The sequence below is a fragment of the Antennarius striatus genome, chromosome 4 (assembly GCF_040054535.1).
Source record: "Antennarius striatus isolate MH-2024 chromosome 4, ASM4005453v1, whole genome shotgun sequence".
NCBI classification, from domain to species: Eukaryota; Metazoa; Chordata; class Actinopteri; order Lophiiformes; family Antennariidae; genus Antennarius; species Antennarius striatus.
This window is the reverse complement of record NC_090779.1, coordinates 24,945,718-24,963,761: the sequence shown is the minus strand read 5'-3', so window position 1 is coordinate 24,963,761 and position 18,044 is coordinate 24,945,718. Positions and strand designations below refer to the sequence as shown.

Sequence of the window (18,044 nt, the reverse complement as noted above, 5' to 3'; positions counted from 1 at the left end):
GAGTGCAGTTATATGTTTCTGTTTTAGTAGAATTTTTGTTTTGTTAGTTGAATACATTGTTTGAAGCAAAAATCTCAAATCATCAATTGATAAATATTGTGTGCTAAAAAACGTATTTGGTTGAAAGTATTTTAGAAGTTTAAAAACTCTGTTCCGAGTGATTTTTCTGCCATATTAACTGTTGTTTCTAAAACTAAATTTATCCTGATGATGTGGCGGGAAAAAAGTGGATCATTCAATTATTTCCATAAGAATTTGGATCACATTAGTCAAAAACGTTCTGAAACAGCGAGAGAGGAGGGTTAAAAAGCGGAACCTTTATTCATTTCTCGGTTCCGGGTCGGGCTTATTTTTGTGTTGCACACACGTCATGGTTGCCGAAGCTCATATAGCTGTGTGTTAATGTGGAGTTCTCTATCAGCCCCTTTGGTGAGTTACTAAAATATGTTTTTGGATATTTGTTTTTCACATTTACTGAACGTTTGTTAAAGAAACTTTCTGCGGGTTTAATTAAATTAGCTTTGAGCTACAGGGTTAGCTTTATTTCACGGAGGTTTGTATCTTTAACCAACATTCAGAACCTCAACGATGAAATAACTATAAAGTACCTCATTTTTCCTATTTATTATAGATGCAAATTCTACTAACAAGTTTAGAGTTTTTTTCTCCCATGTTTTATTTATTTTTCAACACCTTTTTACAAGAAAATTTTGTTAACTTTTAGTAGGGTGTATGTAGCCTCACTCTAACCCGATTTACATCGATATTTTAAGTTAAAATAAGACAAAAAAGACTGGTAATACAAAATGAAACGGATTACATCTTAATGTAGTAGAATGCATTATAAATCATTTTATCATAATGCAAAATATCCAATATAAACATAGGATACAGTTTATCTTCCACTGAACCAGTGGCCTTTGAATATGTGCTACTTTTGGGTGAAATGTGAACAGCATAGGAGCTGTGTCCTGCATGAGGACGTCTGGAGTGGCAGAGAAGTCCATTAGAACAGTACAGGACTTATTACAGGGCAGCAGAACAGCGGTGAGGTGGGACTGATCAGGGATCAGCTCTGATGGACGGATTACAGACAGTGGTTCTGAACAGAAGACAGGAAGTGGAGCTGGAGGTGGAGGAAACGAAGATGTTGACAGTTATTGTTAGAGAGGAGGATGAAGAAGAGAGGCTGACACGGAGGGAGGAGGACACAACCAAAGGATAGGAAGGAAAAAGTGCAAAAAATTGTTTTTTAAATTGCTTTTGATGCCACTGGTGACAGAAAGGTTATTCTTTTCTGAAGCCAGTGGTGTAATTAATAAAGAAATGTGTCCAGTGAAGTATTTGATCTTCTTTTGTCATCATGCAGATGTGATGTCAGATAAACGCCAGCGTGCGCGAGTCCAGGGCTCGTGGGCCAAACAGCTGCCAAAACACTCCGGACGAACAGGTCACTTCATTTTCAGACAACAATTTAGTATTGGGTAGTGTTTCTGATTTATTTGCAGGATTATTATAAAAGTTTGTGGATCATGTTTTTAATGCTTGGACAGAATGGCACTGTGCCGTTTATATAAGATCGACCACATATTGAAGTCTGATCTGGATCCAGACTGATATTCCAGACCTGATGGTTCAGAATGTTTGAATTTGCAAATTTACTGATCTACATCTTGAAAAAAATACTAATAATATGTTAGGATGTTTATGTATATAGATGTAAATGACTGGAAGAGCTCCATCTGGAGCCATGTGGATCCATGTAGATTTACTTCAGTAGTATGAAAAGAACAGATTCTGGGCCGAGGTGACATGTTAGTTTCACACGTTAGTTTTGTTTTGTTTCCTGTTTGTCGTGCAGTCCCAAACATCCAAGGAACCCAGAATGTTCCTCCTGCTGCTGCATGTTGGGGTGGGGGGCCACAGAAAACACCTCACGCCTTTGAGTTTCAACAGCCTTCAAAGGTAGACGATCAGTCCAGAAGAAGTTTCGAGTTATTTTTGTTTTAACATCGGTTTGATGATGATTTATAAGGAAGTGTTCACGTTTATTTATTTTGATTTTATTGCAGTCAAACAGAAATGTTCCTCCAGAGAAGGTGATCGAGTAAGTGACACTTCTGAGTGACTTTTGGATTGATAGTAGATCAATTTCAGATTAATGTATCACTAATAACACGGCATTTTGCCTCCTTCGGTCGTACAACACATCAGACTAATGCACATATTTCTCTGCGATCAGACAGGCAGGTGAATACGAGATCAGTCATGGACCTTCAGGAGTGTCCAGGTGAGTTCAGTATAGACAGAACCTTTATTCATATACAGTATTGAACCAACTATAAATCATGTGACCCCCAAACTGGTTGAGGTGACGAAGCTGTACCTGAACTTGAGTTCCACTAGATGGCAGCACCACATTGTCTAAAACCTGATTTTTCACATCAACCTTTACGAGTGTCCATCTAAACCGTCTGTAGGACACTCCACATTCACAGCGACAAACATTTCAGATTCCTACAATTATTTTACACTCCAAAAATAAAATTACAGTAGAATGAGCCTCAGCTGGATTCTATGGCTACAACCTTTAGACGCTTCCAGGTGTGACTGTGTGATTTCAAACCAGTTTTAAACCTGTTAAAACAGAGTCAGCTGGTCAGTTTGTAAGTTCCATCAAACCTGCTATGAAGCTGGGGAATTTTAATTCCATTACCTGAGATTTAATAGTTTTGATGTGCCAGGTGGCGATACTTTCGTTGCCCCACTGGATCCTGGGGTTTTTGATTTGCAGGTTTGTGCTCCATCTGTGCAGACTGATGCTACAGCCCAGGTTCCTTCCTCCAGAAGAGGCTGACTGGACGTTCAGTAAACTGTTGGCAGAGCTTCCCTGGTCCCAGAAGACCAACTACAGACAGGGTCGGTACCACGGGCTGAAAACGTGTTAGCTTACCCACCACAGAGGGTTTTTTTTTTTTATTGTGCATACAAAGGATTAAATATCGTTTTCAGTGCACACACTACAAGGAATCACAATCCTCTGGACTTCTTATTTTAACAACTGTGTCTTCTATGCACGTCTGTATTGGAAGGTAATTTCTTTTCCACTCTGTTTACAACATTCTAACTTCAGATGAGCCAAAGCCTATTAAAGGCAGTTAAAGGGATGCTGTCCCTCCATCAGTCACCTCTCCCTCATCCCTTCTGGTTTATCCTGTCCTGACTCAGTTTTTCCAACCATTGCTCAACCTCTGATGCTGGATCTTGTGAGCGGGTTAATCTTTTGTTAGTCTTTTCCCTCTGATAGCACCCTATTAAAGAGTTCAGCTTTCAGAAGATGATAAATGACCGCGCGTATTTATAGCCATTAGCTCTCCAGTCCCTCAATCATTTAGTGCTATAAAAAGCAGCGACTGGTTGAACAGTTTGTTTTGGTTTCACCGTCTGTTCCCGTACCGGAATTCTGGCCAAAATACACCGATTGTACTCAATCGGTTCTTGGAAGAGTTCTGGTTGTTTTCCAGCGAGGGGGGGGGAACGGCAGCACCATCAGAGGAAGACGAAGAGAAACGGAGATACGACTGATTTCCCTTTATCGTCCCCTCGGATATCGCTGCAGCAGATGGTCGTTGTCCATCTGATATGCATTATGAGCAAAAAGTGTGTCACCGTTTTGTTCTACCTTTAGTTATTATTCAGCAGAAAAAGAAAAGACTGACTGGATCTATTCTCTTGCAGTAAATTGCTGTGACCCAATTACTCACAGCAAGACGGCTGTGTGGGTTTTTAATTCTGTCCACAGCTGCTGTTTTAAATGAGGAAAAAAAAAAAACATTTGTTCTGCAGGTGGTTGAGAGTTTGATGATGAAAAGATGCTTTTTATTTTAATTTAACATCTTGTGAAACACCTCCAGAATCATCAACATGTTTTCTTCTTCTTAAATCCAACATGAGTGAGAAGCATCCCAGATTATCTGCGACTGATTTGTAAAACGCTTCTAAATCATTAGGATTTATCCATTGATCCATTATCCCTCTGTGGTTCCTTCTCACGTGTGTGTGTTGTGCAGGTCAGGCCTACGAGGAGCCCAGACTGACCTGCTGGTTTGGAGAGCTGCCCTACACCTACTCCCGCTCCACTATGGCTGCAAACACACAGGTTAGTTTTTGTCCTTTCATTATTTACTTTCCTGAACTTTTATTTTTAACGTGTTTTCTCTCCTCCCAGTGGCATCCGTCGCTCCTCGCCGTCCGCCGGGCGGTGGAGCGGCTCAGCGGCCACAGCTTCAACTCGCTGTTGTGCAACTTGTACCGGGACGGCCACGACAGCATCGGCTGGCACAGCGACAACGAGGCCTCCTTGGGCGCCGAACCCGTCATCGCCTCTGTCAGCCTGGGGGACACCAGAGTGTTCAGCCTCCGCAAGCAGCCCCCACCGGTGAGCTGACGGGAGGGGATGAAGTTCTCAACTCCATTATCTCCTGAAAAGCCTTTGTGACGCTTATTAAGGCTTGTTTTATGATCTTTCCTGATGTTAGCTTTAAACGTAGCTGCCAGCGGTCACTCACTGGAGGGAAACAGAGAAAGGTCAGAGAGAGTTGCAGGTTTTGGCCAAATAAATGCTTTATGAGACCACTTTAATGAATACGGTGAACTGGGTTTAGAGCTAACATCAGGAAAGAGAGTCAAACAAGCCTTAATAAATGTGCACAGTCTTTCTGACCTTTGGGTTGTTTCTCATGGGTTAGTGTGGCGTTCACACCGTTCACTAAAGCAGAACCAATGAGCCGATCTTAACAGAAATAAATCGGCGCAGGTGGCAGAGAGAGAACGCAACCTAGTACAAAACTGGACGCAGGTTTAATGAGTGTGTTTACATTCAGCAGACAGTTTAGAGGACTGTGTGTAGCAGGTGTGTGTTGTTTCAAGTGTCCAAATATACAAAGGTAGTCCTCAATGTACGAACAAAAGTTAGTCCTGAGTGGTTGTTCGTGAGTCGTTATTTATTACATTTCAATCTGTAATCTCCATTTGAAGTCATTTAAATGTCATTATTATTCTAAATACTAAAGTTCTATCCCTTCAGACTGACCAGAAACAATTACAGGACATAAAAACAACACAGAATAAAATAAATTACAGGTTCAGGTAGTTTGCGGTTCAGTCGTTCTGGATTATAAAACGTTTTTAAAAAAAATACAGGGAAAAACAAAAATCAAGGTGTTCACGAGGTGTTCGGTCCTGTGTGTGTGTGTGTGTGTGTGTGTGTGTGTTTGTTTGATTTGTCTCAGGAGGACGGTGGGGACTACACCTACGTGGAGCGGATCCGGGTTCCTCTGAGTCATGGGACTCTTCTGCTGATGTCAGGAGCCACTCAGGATGATTGGCAGGTAGGCTTCACCAATCAGATGCAAGAATCCAATGTTGGTGAAGTGGGTTTCATAAAAGGGTCATCCACTGGGGTCAAATCAGATGAAATGTAAAGACTGTAAACACAGTGGATCTGTAGGAAATACGTTTGTTGTTTCCTGTGTTCTACTTCCTGCTTCTGTTCCGCGTCCGTGTGTTTACGTCTTTGTGCGTTTGTGAGTGTGTGATTGCTTCACACTGGACACACGTGAGAGGACAGTGGTGTGTTGAAGACACTGGATTCAGGCTGAATGGGTCTGGAGAGAACAGAATAATGAGGCGCAGCTGAAAACAACTGGGTCGCCCTCGGCGCCGACGCCGCGTCGCCTCATAACGGTTCGACGTTCAGGACGAACAACAGATTTCAGATTCAATGCAGAACATCTCCTGTGGGTGAAGTGTGTCACGGCGTTCAGGTTCACTCTGTACAAACAGGATAGGAGACGTAACCCTACGACAGGAGCGACACACGTTTTATAACCGCATCTGTTCACAACGAAGACGTGGAGCGAAACAAAAGGGATGAAGGGATGAATGAAAGCGGAGAAATACTGTGAGACAGTGGAAGAGTTTGGAAAGAGGGAGAAGGTCACAGGTGTTTTATGGCGCCGCCTCCCAGAGCATCTCCACAAAGGTTCAAAGATCAGACCGGAGACAGGAGGTCCCACTGTGGATCGGTTTCCCTGATCTGATTGTTCCGGCTCGATGGGGAGGGTTCTGGACGGGTGGATAAATATTTAACTAATGCTCGTTTCCTTTCACCTCCTCTTCTGTGTGTGAGTGTGTGTGTGTGTGTGTGTGTGTGTGTGTGTGTGTGTGTGTGTGATACACACCGTTTCCCCCCAGCTTTGTCTCTTTTCTATTTCAGGTAATGTTTACGCTCTGTTTTTGGAAACACGGGCTAATCTGACCCCCACATGTCAACAAGAAAGAAAGCAGCGTTTGTTGTGTGTTGTCACACGACACGTGCCTCTGGTGTCACAGCGGCGTCCTCTAACGTGTCCCGTCCAAAAATGAGTTATTTATCCCGTAGGGGTCTAATAGACATTTCCCATCAGGCCTTTCTGTCTCCGTTAGCATCAGGTGGCGAAGGAGTATCACGATCGAGGCCCACGCATCAACCTGACCTTCAGAACGATCCACGCGGAGCCAGAGGGCCACAAGACGGGGACGAAGCTGCGATTCGCCACCAAGTAACCACCCCCCCCCCCTTGACCCCACCCCCATCAGAGTCAGGAAGAGGAAGCCGTCACGTGCAGCGGCTCTGCTTCCACCGGATCGACACAAGTGTGGATCTATGTGAAGGTCAGGCGAAGCGCTACCTGGACTCCAGGTGTTTGTTTTCATTCATTCAGTTATGTAATAAAGAAAGAAGTCACATGACTCATTTGATTAGCAGCGGGGCGCCTCCAGGTGGTTATAAACGGACCGAGTGTTCACGTAATCGCCGTTTTACCTCGTTTGAATTGAAGCTTTTATTCTTCTTCTGAAAATTGCCTTCATGAAAGACGGACGAGACTTCAGTCACATGGCTTGAAATGTAAATTAGTTCCTGCCCGACGATCTCAGAGAACTTTTAGGAGAAAACACTGGCGCCATTAAAAAAGCAAGGAACAAGGAAAGTGGCCATTTGGACCAATTACGGCTCCATCAGGATGGATTTACATAATTGTGCTTTTGAACAAGATTTTTTCTGACAAATCCTTCAAAGATGTTTTTCTTTTTAACCCTCTGACACACGGAGAGCCACGTGAACCCCCACACGTTTTCTGGTGGTTCATATGTTATACAGTGACCCCTCGCTCCTCGCGGTTAATGCGTTCCAGGAACCACACGCGATTAACGAATTCCGTAATATAGCAACTAACTATTTTATTATTTACAGTAATTTAAATGTTTATTAACCCTCCCCATACTGATATTAAACCACCTTCTAGCTATGTTACCTTCTCCCATACGCTGGGGGGGTAAATAAATCAACACAATGCTCCATTTGTGAACCAAGTGAAACATTTCCACACCAACAAACTAAGAAACCTCAACATGAAAACTACAAAATGTCCAGTCAAACCTGGATAAAACCCTAAACAGAACAATCTCACTCACATGGTTGCCATGGTTACATTCAAAAAATGCAGAGTGACAAACTTTGATGGCAGAAATGATCATGAAAACTGATTTTGTGAGGCGTGTAGTTTAATGTTTTGCGTTATTTTTGTTAGAAGTGACTCTAACGGATATATGACGCATGAATGATGTTTTAAAGCTGCAGATGCATTCTGGGTATTTTTTCCAAATGTCTTCTATGGATCTGAAACAAACGATGACGTCCCAGAACGCTCCTTTTGATTCGTAATGATGGTTTCATAAAACCACGTTCGGTGTCCAGATTAGGATGTTTTTCATGGAAATATACTTCATGTCTGTTTTGCAAACACATAATTAAACATCTGAGGCTGCTGAGGTGATGTAACCCTTGTTTTAATCGTATTTGTGTAAATCTACAATCCGTTTTGATTTGTGTGCTTCACTTTGGACACGGAGACGGTGTTAAGATGGCGTTGGTGGACCACAATCCTTCACTTTGACGGCTTCGCTCAGGTTCGAGAAATCAAAATGTCTTCAAACCGTCGCTCCGCGTCAGCACTTTACCCTCATTGTCGTTACGTAACATAAAAACTAAAAACTGTTTGTACAATAAACAATAAAATATAGTGTTTGATCATAAGGTGGGATAATTACATAAATAACCACAGACATTCCCAGCTGAGTTATTTTGGGTCTCACACAGCATCTGATGGTTCTAGCGAAGTGGTGCATTGTGGGTCAGCAGCAGCTAGGACCGTTTCAGGTTTTGAGTTACAACAAAGTTGGATTCGGACAAGTAGCTCTGTTCACTTTCCTCTGACAGGACGCCGTAAAGCCACTTCCACAGCGGCTTAACTCCACTTCCCACCTCGCATCAGTCAGTGTTACCGTCACCGCCGTCCTGTCTCACCCCTCGCACGCCGAGAACGGCGGGGCGACGACACGTGACCGACCGCTGAACCCAGGGACGCCTCCTGGTGTTTGAACGAGGGGATTGGAGGAGTCACGCTGCGTCAGAGGGTCAGCAGACCCCCGTTCTCCTCAGAGGACCCTCAGTGTTGAGTGTGTGCAGCGGTTAATGAGGGGGACCCACTGTGTGTGTGTGTGTGTGTGTGTGTGTGTGTGTGTGTGTGTGTGTGTGTGTGTGTGTGTGTGCACGCGCGAGACACACGTCTTCAAGAAACTTTCTTCAGGTCCAGTGGATTGATGTAAACAGCTTTGGAGCCCCCGGGGGTCACGTTTTGGATTCACCCTTTAGCGTTCGTTGCCGCTAGCGACCGGTCGCTCTGCTAGCCGGTGAGACTCATGATCAGTTTGCGGATTTTTCCACATTCTTTTGTGTATTGATTCTTCTTCTCACCTGGGGGTCACGTGAAAGCTGGAGGCGACAAAGCGGGATTTTCCGAATGTCCTGTTTCTGAACCCCCCCCCCCCCTCCACTTCCAACTCCTCCTGGGGAGGTGAAACATTTCCAAACTGGATTAGAGTTCCTCCTTTACAGTTTAACTTGTCTGATCCCCTTATTGTAGGATAAATATTGTCTTCCTACATCTGACCCCCCCGTCCCCGTCCTCTCTGTCAGTGTTTTCTCGTTTGCCTGGACATCAGCTCGCCGTCTGACGCCTGGTTGTTTCCTTTGCTTTTTCTTTCCCGACACCTGTCGTTCTGAGCGGGAAACATTCGGGATCACAGGAACGGCGTCAGAGCTGTGGTTTCTGATAACTCCTGTCAGCCGCTGATTACATCCAATGAGCCCCCCCTTCACACACACCGCCCGTCTCTGTGGTCTCAAGGGTCTCAAATTAGCAGCCAATGAGCCGTAAACCACCAGGAGCTTCAGATGGGCTGCTCCACATTGTGATTCTAATCCAGAGGGGGTAAATAACCTCGTATATGAAGCTCAGATTTGACGGCGTTGTGTAACACTAATGAAGCCAGCTGCTGGGGGGGGGGGTGTTACTCAGGTCACTCTGAGTGGAAACTGGTGGTTAAAAAACATCAAACTTGATTCAAAACTTTCACAAAAAAAAAGTTTTTTTTTACTTCTTCAACTTGTGTTTCAGGAAGAATCAAAACGGGCAAATCAAGATAAAATATACCAGACATGGACAACCCATGTTGTTCCACGTGGATCCATATCAGAATCCGGATCTGATTTAAATATAAACTCGGCAAGGGGTTGTGTGTGTGTTGGGTTACAGAGGGCTGGAGATACGACACCATCGCTAATACTTAGACAGATTTAGAGACGCTAAACAATTGTTAGGAGATTTTGTTCTGCCTTGAACACACATACAACATGTCTAGATGGTTGAAATGATGCTCCATGTCGTCCCTCAGGGTAATAGGACACAGAACTGACAGTCGCGGGGCGGCCGGACCCGAACGGGGCTGTCAGAGCCAGATGTCAGGCTGTAATTATGTAAAAGCTGCAGCAATAAATTCTAACGCTGAGCTGCAGAACAGTCATTTCTTTCCTGGTGGGGCTGAAAGCTAAACACATTGTCAACACGGTGAATAGTGCGTCCAGGCAGGAGCCAACAGTCCCTGACCTCACGAGCGACCAGGCAGGATGTTTACGGCTCCACACTCAGAACTGGAGGCTTCTGGGAAACGGCTGCAGCCACCAGCGTCGGAAAGAGTTCAGTGAACACCTGAGTCCCACAGAGAGGTGGGGGCTCATCGTCTGTATGTTCATCTGTGGATGTAAACAGCCATCCTGGAGGGTGCGCTTGTTTCGCGTCAGTCGCTCTCCCTGTTTGATTTAAGTGCTGGCTGGAGCCACGCTGTGATTTGCTGGGAATCCTCTCTGGGAACAAGATGACCGATTCGCTTCTCCTCCTCCCCTCCCCTGGGAGTCAGGGCTTCCAGCTCTAGGCCTCTTCCTCCTCCTCCTCTTCCTCCTCCTCCTCCTCCTCCATCTATCAACCTCTCCGTCTTCATCTCTCCATCCCTGTCGTCTTTCACCTTTCCTTTTCTCTTTTATCCGGTTCGGTCGAGTTCTCTTGTTGGTTGGAAGTTAAAAAAGGTCGTCTCTCTGTCTGTCTGCAGATCAGCTGCTGTCTGAGGGTTATCGTCAGAATTAAATTTTTTGTTTTGGTGTAGTTTTACGAGAATACTTCCACGGATCTCCAGTTTTGCATCTTTCCTTGCAGCTGGATTCTGGCTCTCATCTTGGTGGCGTCTTCATTTCATGCCAACATTTAACCGATGGGTTCAGGTTGATGTTGTGACGATTGTTATTTCCATTGTCAGGTCCTGTGCCAGGGGGTCACAGTCACACTGGGACGTTGGGGCGTCCTGACACACACACACACACACACACACACACACACACACACACACACACACACACACACACACACACACACACATACACATTTAAGATGTACTGCGAGCTTACCCTTCCAAAGTGTTCTGTACTCTCTAACATGTCCAAACAATTAATATTAACGTGCTGCATAGACATAATTTCACCAGTATGAAGGGTTTATTTCTTCTTTTTTTGTTATTGTACAAAACAAAAGTGCAACCGACTTCAGACTGGAGAAAGACGAAGGTTCAACTAACTGGGACTCAAAGCACGGATCATCCGTCTGAACGGAACAAAAAGAAGGTCATGATCGTTGAAGGAACTTCATCTTCCTGCGTGTGGCTGGGCTCTGGACTGTAAACACACACCGTGTTCTGGGGGGGAAGATGCAGTTCTGTCTATAAATAACATCAGGACCCTGCGGTGTCAGATTATGACAACACGACCAGAGCTACTCGTCTTTTCCTGCATCTCCATTGAGCGCACTGGTTTGCACTGAACACATTTAACGGCCGCGTTCGCGAGAGGTGCAGGAGGTTAGTTTATAGCTAGGGAGCTAACGCTTCCATACATCCAGAAAAGTTAATTTCAAATTTTCTTTCAAAACTATTTTCCAACCTCAGTGGAGTTTTTGTGTCATTGTCAGTGTGTTTCCAGAGGTGTTGTGGAAGACAAACCTCACCTGAAATTTTGTGTTACTTAACTTTAAACACCCCCCCCCGCACTCCCTCCTGCTGACATTTAGGTTGCTATGGGAACAGCAGCGTCCCCCAGCAGAGGGTACGGGGTGATTTGCCAGTACGGGAATGTTGCCTGTGGAGTGTTCCTCACCTTTTGACCATGTGGCTAAGGATAATGGATTACACACACACACACACACACACACACACACACACACACACACACACACACACACACACACACACACACACACACACACACACACACACAGAGTGGAAGTAATTCTTTTGAAATGCTTTCACCTACTGTAATGACCTTTTTTTTTTTTTTGCACAGTGCAAACAATGTTGTTCACATTTTTATAGATATTCTGAGGAACAAAAGCTGCTCAGAATCCAGGAATTACACCGAACCTAAACCACCTAAACTGAGTGAAATGGTTTCACCTGGCCCAGCTGTTTTGCACCTGAGGGGAAGTTAACTTCCAGCCCAGCAGGTGGCGCTGCTCCGACTTCATCTGTGAGAGAAATGCATCATGATGAGGCTGTTGATTGACATGAACGTTTGAATCGATGGCCGTCCATCCAACGAGTTGAGACCAGGAAGTTCAACCTCATTGGAGGAAAAGAAGTCCGATTGCCAGCCTCTCATATGGATGTTCTGAGAACAGAATAATTAAAAATAAATTCCAATGAAATTAAAATCGTAGCTCTTGTTATTTTCTGCAACAAACAAAACATCGATCAAACATACGGGAAAAAAAATTGTTTTAACTTTCACTCATTTGAAAACAATCTGTTTCTCTGGGCGGGGCTTCTGTCACGTTTGTGGGCGGGGCTTCCTGCATGCAGCGTCCTCGTGTTTGACACGACCTCGGTAGAGACTTTGAGGAAAACAAGGCATCCCCAAGGACACACACACACACACACACACACACACAGATGCATAACACAAGAATGACACAGACACACACACGTGTGGACACCATCATGACACACACACAGAAATATCACTGAGCTGACAGGAGCTGAGTAGGAGATCTACTCTAAACTGAAGACATGGGCAGCTGGAAGTTCACATCGATGACTTAATGCTGCTGGATGTGTGTGTGTGTGTGTTTGTGTCTGTGTGTGTGTGTGTGTGTGTGTGATCGTACAAACCACACGAGCTGATCTAACACTCCTGGTGCGTCTAAGGAATGTGTGGCATCATGGGGTCACTCCTGAGGCCCCCACCCTCCACACTGTGGAGACGTGCCTGAGGTTAACCCTCGGAATGGCGAGCCTTCATCACGGAGGTGTGACCGATGGTTAGACGCGTGACGTACGCGCCGCTTTAGGCGATGCTCCGGGTTAATATTAGTAACCAGACATGACAGCCTGGTTCGCCCTGGTGTTTGTGTCGTTGTTGACCTGTTGGAACTGCTTCCAGATGTCAGAGCTCATGTCAGTTAGACCATAAGTAGTCCTCTATTCATTAATACACACATTGCGGTTGCGTTGGTGGGGGCTTGTTGTTCTTGGTGATGACGTCAGACTCATAGATCTATTACTCTCAGACTCTGATAAGACTCCAGACTTGCAGAGTCCAGAACAAGAGGAGGTTCGGTCTAAAGAGAGTTCTGAGGCTCTGTGACTTTTGGTATAAAATAACAGATAAATAAAATGTGCATTATGTGATTATTATTTAACTTGTTCATTTGTCAGACTTGTTATTATTACGGTCTTCTTCTTCTTCCTTTCCTATTCTTTGAGTGTCCCGTTAGGCTTGCTGTGTCCTTCTCCATGTCGGCCTGTCTTCCTCATCCTCCTCTCTAACACCGACTGCCCTCATGTCTTCCTCGCTCCATCCATCCACCTTCTCTTTTGGTCTTTCCTGGTAGCTCCATCTTCATCACCCTTTCACCAACATCCTCACCATCTCTCCTCTGGACGTGTCCAGACCATCAGAGTCTGCCCTCTCTGACTTTGTCCTCTGATGAACTCATTTCTGATCCAACCTGGTGACTCCGAGAGAACCTCAACATCTTCATTTCCTCCACCTCCAGCTCCACTTCCTGTCTTCTTTATGATCAGTCCCTGATCTTAAATTGAACACACTATGAATAAAACGCGCCCCCCTGTCTGTTTTGTGTTTCTCACACTGCGGCGCAGCGACGACGTCTCAAGAGGTGAAAAAGTTCAAAAAAGGGTTTATGTGTAACAAATGAATGTGTTCAGAGTAGAATTGGAAAAATGTGACTCTACACAGATTGGTGTCACTAATCAGAAAACATCTGACCCATCTCATTTTATCTGTCTTCAGCCGGACGTTCCAGGTACTGCAGGTTTTAATCCACTTATAAAAAAAATGAAAGAATTTCAACAGAATTGATTTCATGCCTTTCAGATTTTTCCTGGTGTCCAAAGTCATCTGGTACAAACTGATCTAGCTGTTATTTGGTGATGTTGTTGCTCTGTTTGTGTTTAGGTTGTCGTGTCTGCTACACTTTACATGCACGATGAAAACCACTGGGTTTGGTGTTTGTACCAACATGGATTTAAAACTTGCTGACGTCGTCTTTTCTGTTTACGTAACTGTGGATAATATGGGCTGCCTGCAGATCATCAGCGTGGCACCAGAGCAAAATCCTGCATTTCTGTGTCGCAGTATTATTTCACAACTGCATTTATGTCATAAATTTCAATTTATGGTTAAAATAAGTTTGGCCGGCCAGATTACAAAGCATGACGGGCCGTACACGGCCCCCGGGCCGTAGTTTGCCCAGTCCCGCACTAGAATGTCTGAAGTCTACTTTGCTTTGTATGGCAAAACCCAGAGGTCCCAACAGAGACTTCAGAATTAGTTCAAGTGCACCTCATGAACGAATTACTTCAACTAAACAAACTGAACGGTGCAAAACGTGTCGGTAAAGAATCCCAGACACCAAAGCACTTCCATCAAAGCGTTGCCCCGTCCCTCCCCCGTACCCGACAGCTGGATATCCTCTGTTTGGACACATGAGAGACGTTAAAGAAGAAGCTTCCTGGGTAGAGAATTTTTATTCAGGGGCGCCACACAACCTTGGGGGGGGGGTGTCCACACCTGAGGTTACGACACTCCAATTTTTACATTACCACTTATTTTTGTGACTTTAATAGAATTTGATTCTCTTCTCTTTGGTTTTTGGTTTCTTCTTCTAATTTTCTCTGCTCTCATTCTCTTTTTTGCTGAAAATGTCACTCCATTTTATGTACCCCCCCCCAACTGAAATCCTCTAAAACCCCCCCATAAAGGGACTTTCTCACACACACTCATACAAATACAGATATTCCCATCTCATGTTTATTTTGGTGAGGTGACTGACTGCTGTGAAGGCCGGAACCATTACGAAGAGGGGAGGAGGAGGAGGAAGAGGAGGAGGGTGGGAGGGTCTTGGCAAACCTTCGGACTGGGGGGGGGGAGACGCTGTGTATAAAAGCGCGAGTTGGAGCTGTGTGTGTCATTACCCTCAGCAGACTGACACTGACTCACTAAACCAGAGAGAAGACAATCAGACTTGAATCCGAAGCGAAGACCAGAGCGTTTCCTCCTTTGGTGAATTTGGACTTGAAGGTTTTGAGGAGGCTTTTTTTGGCTTGGCTTTACAAGAAGTCTCCTGCTGCTGCTGAGACTTCTTTTAAAGTGGACAGACACCGCGAAAGAGCAAGAAAACAACATTTGAGACTGTCCTCTACAGTCTACTAAGACTGTCTTCTACAGTCTTCTACACTACATTTTATTTTGCACCTCTTGGCTTCTGCTCCACCAATGGCTGCCGTGCGTCACATGACCATGGAGCCCTCTGGCCTCCATGTCCTCCCGCCTCACCTTTTGGCCTCCGCCATGGAGGAGTTCCCTCAGCAGCTGCCTGTCCCCAAAGGTCCGGCGAGGGGCAAGAGCCGCTCTCGCCGATCCCGCGAGGCTCGCTTCAAGACGCAGCCCGTCACCTTTTCGGAGATCGCAGAGGTGGAAGAAGAAGGTTCTTCACCCCTGGAGGAGGAGCGGGCACGCCGGTCCTTCCTGCAGTCCCTGGAGAACCTGCGGCGGAGCACCCAGACCCTCCACTGCCTGCCGCCGGCCAATCGCAGCTGCACGTCCACTCCCACGCAGGCCAGCCTGGACTCCAGCGACTCCGACTCCACCCAGTGAGTGGCGGGATGTCTTCTGGTTCCTCGCCGCTGATTGACACCGCTTCATGTGGAGGCCAACGGAACTGAACCAAACTGGCCCTCTGCCAGCCTGCTTCTATGTGTGTGTGTGTGTGAAATCTGCCTTTAATATCGACTAACATTTCAACATACTATGTATATCTTGAGATGCACGTCTGTATAGACCCCCCCAGAGTGAATGTAGGAGTGCTGAACGCGCCGCTCTTCGTCCTTATTCCTTTTCTACTCTCGACGTCTTCGAGGAAAACTTGAACGATGAAAGATGGTTGATATTTTTCCACTGTAAAAAAACAAAAACAAAACGTGTTCCTGTATTTTTTGTTTCAAACCAGATTTTTCTATTTGACCACAAGAGACTTCTGGGACGTGTTAGACCTGTGACTTCCTGTTCAGTACATACTTTGACTAAGCAATGTGACCTGGCCGTCATTGAGGCTGCAGCGTACCGTCATGAAGCTGTGTCCAGAGTTCAAGCTCTTTGCTTAAGCTTCTGAGCAGAAAAGGCTAAATGTCTTTATTTATTCTCTCCTTTCGTTCATAACCAATGGAATTGTAGATGTCTTATTTTATTGTTCTCCTAAAGTCGCCTTGACTTTCAAAAAAACATAACCTTTATACGGTACATTTGTTTTACTTTCTATATTACAATGTTTGTTATATGCAATTTAATAAATATTTTCAAGTATTCTGAGTCTTTTCTTCCATGAAAAATTTCCATTTTATATCATTATTTTTTTAGTAGGCAATAAACTGGGAATGATTGGATTGGGATTGGAATTAAATTTGTCAAATTTGCCACTAGTTGAGTGTTTCATGCTCTGTAACTCCATAAATCTGACTGATTTAAGTCCAGCTACAGTTAAATAAACAACAGTAAGGTGTTCAAAAGCCAAGAAAATTAATCTGAGAGAATGTTATTGATTCTAAAAGGTTTATATTAATTTAATGGAGAGAAAACTCCGCCATCGGCGTTCAGATGACGTGAAGTGAGACCGATGTAAACACTTCAGATACACGTCTCCACGCTCGCTGGCCTGGTGACGTGCGTTCAGCGGCGTCAGGTTTGCATCAGCAAATGATCCCAACAGTTACAAGTTTCCACTAAAAACACATTTATTCTTGTCATTTATTTTTGGGATGGAATCTGCTCCCATGGCGATAGATGAGAATTATTACTTTTAATTTTCTTATCAGCAAATAAAAAAAACAAAACCCAAAGCATTTTCATCCTTTTCTCAATATTTTCTGAATATCCTACATTTTGTGTAACAAGCCAAGGTCTTTAATTTCCATTATCTCACCCAAGAAACTCTTCAGATATTTAAGCTTTATAGTTTATAGAGGTAAATGTTACTCAAACGAGGTGCTGGAAGACATTTGTTGGGTGCTTTACACGTTCATATCAGACTACTGAAGTCGTTCGCATCATTTCAGCATTGATTGGGATCTTTTGATTGTTATTCCGTGACAATAAAAAACAGATTTTTGCCAGTTTTTAACTATTAGATATTTTATTTTTGCACACGCTTCTCACACTGTTATAGAATTGTCATGAATGAATTCACTGCTTTCCGTTTGTCCACGTAAAAGAAGCATGAATTTACAAACTGGGTCAAGCCTGCTGCTACATGAAAGCCGTGTCCTACTAACATCCACTTCCTGTCTCCCGACCAATAGGGAGGCAGACGGTCCAGCTGCTCATCCATACTTCTGTTCTCCTCTCACAGTAAAACACACATCAGTCATTGTTTGCCTTGTGCTTGTAGAGCTGTCCACAATAGAATTATGGCTTGTTTCTGCGTTTGACGACAAAGTTCTTGAACATTTGCGTCACTGAGATTTTATTTAAAGAGTAGAGGACAAAGAAAAGTAATTGTAAAAAACAAAAACGTTCAAAGGGTAATGTGTTCTTATGAGTTTTGGCAGTCGTTTAAACTGCATGCAGGATGTTTGGCTTCAGACGTAGAGATGGAACCAATTAAATGCTGTAAAGACAGAATTTCATCACAATGGTGTGGCCTCTAAATATAAAGCTTCCATTTCCAAATAAAAGGCCTCTTATATTTAGATTTTAATCAAACATTGGGACATTTTTCAGCTCTTTATGTTGATGTCATCATTTCTAATGAAAGGTCAGAATATTTTGCAGTTGTAGTAACAGAAACAAGACTTTTCCTTCAGCCTAACTCCATGGTGTTTGTGTCCAGACCTACCCAGAAATTAAACAAATATTGTCTGATATCTGCTTAGAATTCTTCCAATGAAATCTGAATAAAAGACATAAGAAGCATGGGGTCATGGGAGTTGGAGTCTTTATCACATATTGCTTGTGAAACTGAGTTTCTTTGAATGATGGAAAGAAA

The 18,044-nt window shown here is 44.2% G+C and overlaps 2 protein-coding genes across 5 annotated transcripts; both read left to right on the top strand.

Moving 5' to 3' along the window:
- The first annotated feature begins 345 nt into the window (after positions 1-345).
- alkbh3 (alkB homolog 3, alpha-ketoglutarate dependent dioxygenase) lies at positions 346-12,187 on the top strand. Of its 4 annotated transcripts, XR_011035195.1 has the most exons (11): positions 346-429; positions 1,370-1,450; positions 1,862-1,965; positions 2,073-2,107; positions 2,243-2,290; positions 2,816-2,943; positions 4,071-4,159; positions 4,229-4,438; positions 5,292-5,390; positions 6,487-6,714; positions 11,857-12,187. XR_011035195.1 is itself a non-coding variant. In XM_068313050.1 (10 exons), exons 2-10 carry the CDS (start codon positions 1,375-1,377, stop codon positions 6,604-6,606), a joined length of 885 nt encoding a protein of 294 aa, XP_068169151.1. In that variant the 5' UTR covers positions 346-429; positions 1,370-1,374; the 3' UTR covers positions 6,607-12,187. The 4 variants fall into 4 exon arrangements, 3 of the variants coding, with proteins under 3 accessions (XP_068169151.1, XP_068169150.1, XP_068169149.1); XM_068313050.1 differs by having other exon boundaries at positions 2,816-2,919; positions 6,487-12,187; XM_068313049.1 differs by having other exon boundaries at positions 6,493-12,187.
- A 2,775-nt stretch (positions 12,188-14,962) lies between these two features.
- Positions 14,963-16,366, top strand: c4h11orf96 (chromosome 4 C11orf96 homolog). Its single transcript, XM_068313051.1, has one exon. It carries the CDS (start codon positions 15,281-15,283, stop codon positions 15,659-15,661), a length of 381 nt encoding a protein of 126 aa, XP_068169152.1. The 5' UTR covers positions 14,963-15,280; the 3' UTR covers positions 15,662-16,366.
- The last annotated feature ends 1,678 nt before the right edge of the window (positions 16,367-18,044 follow it).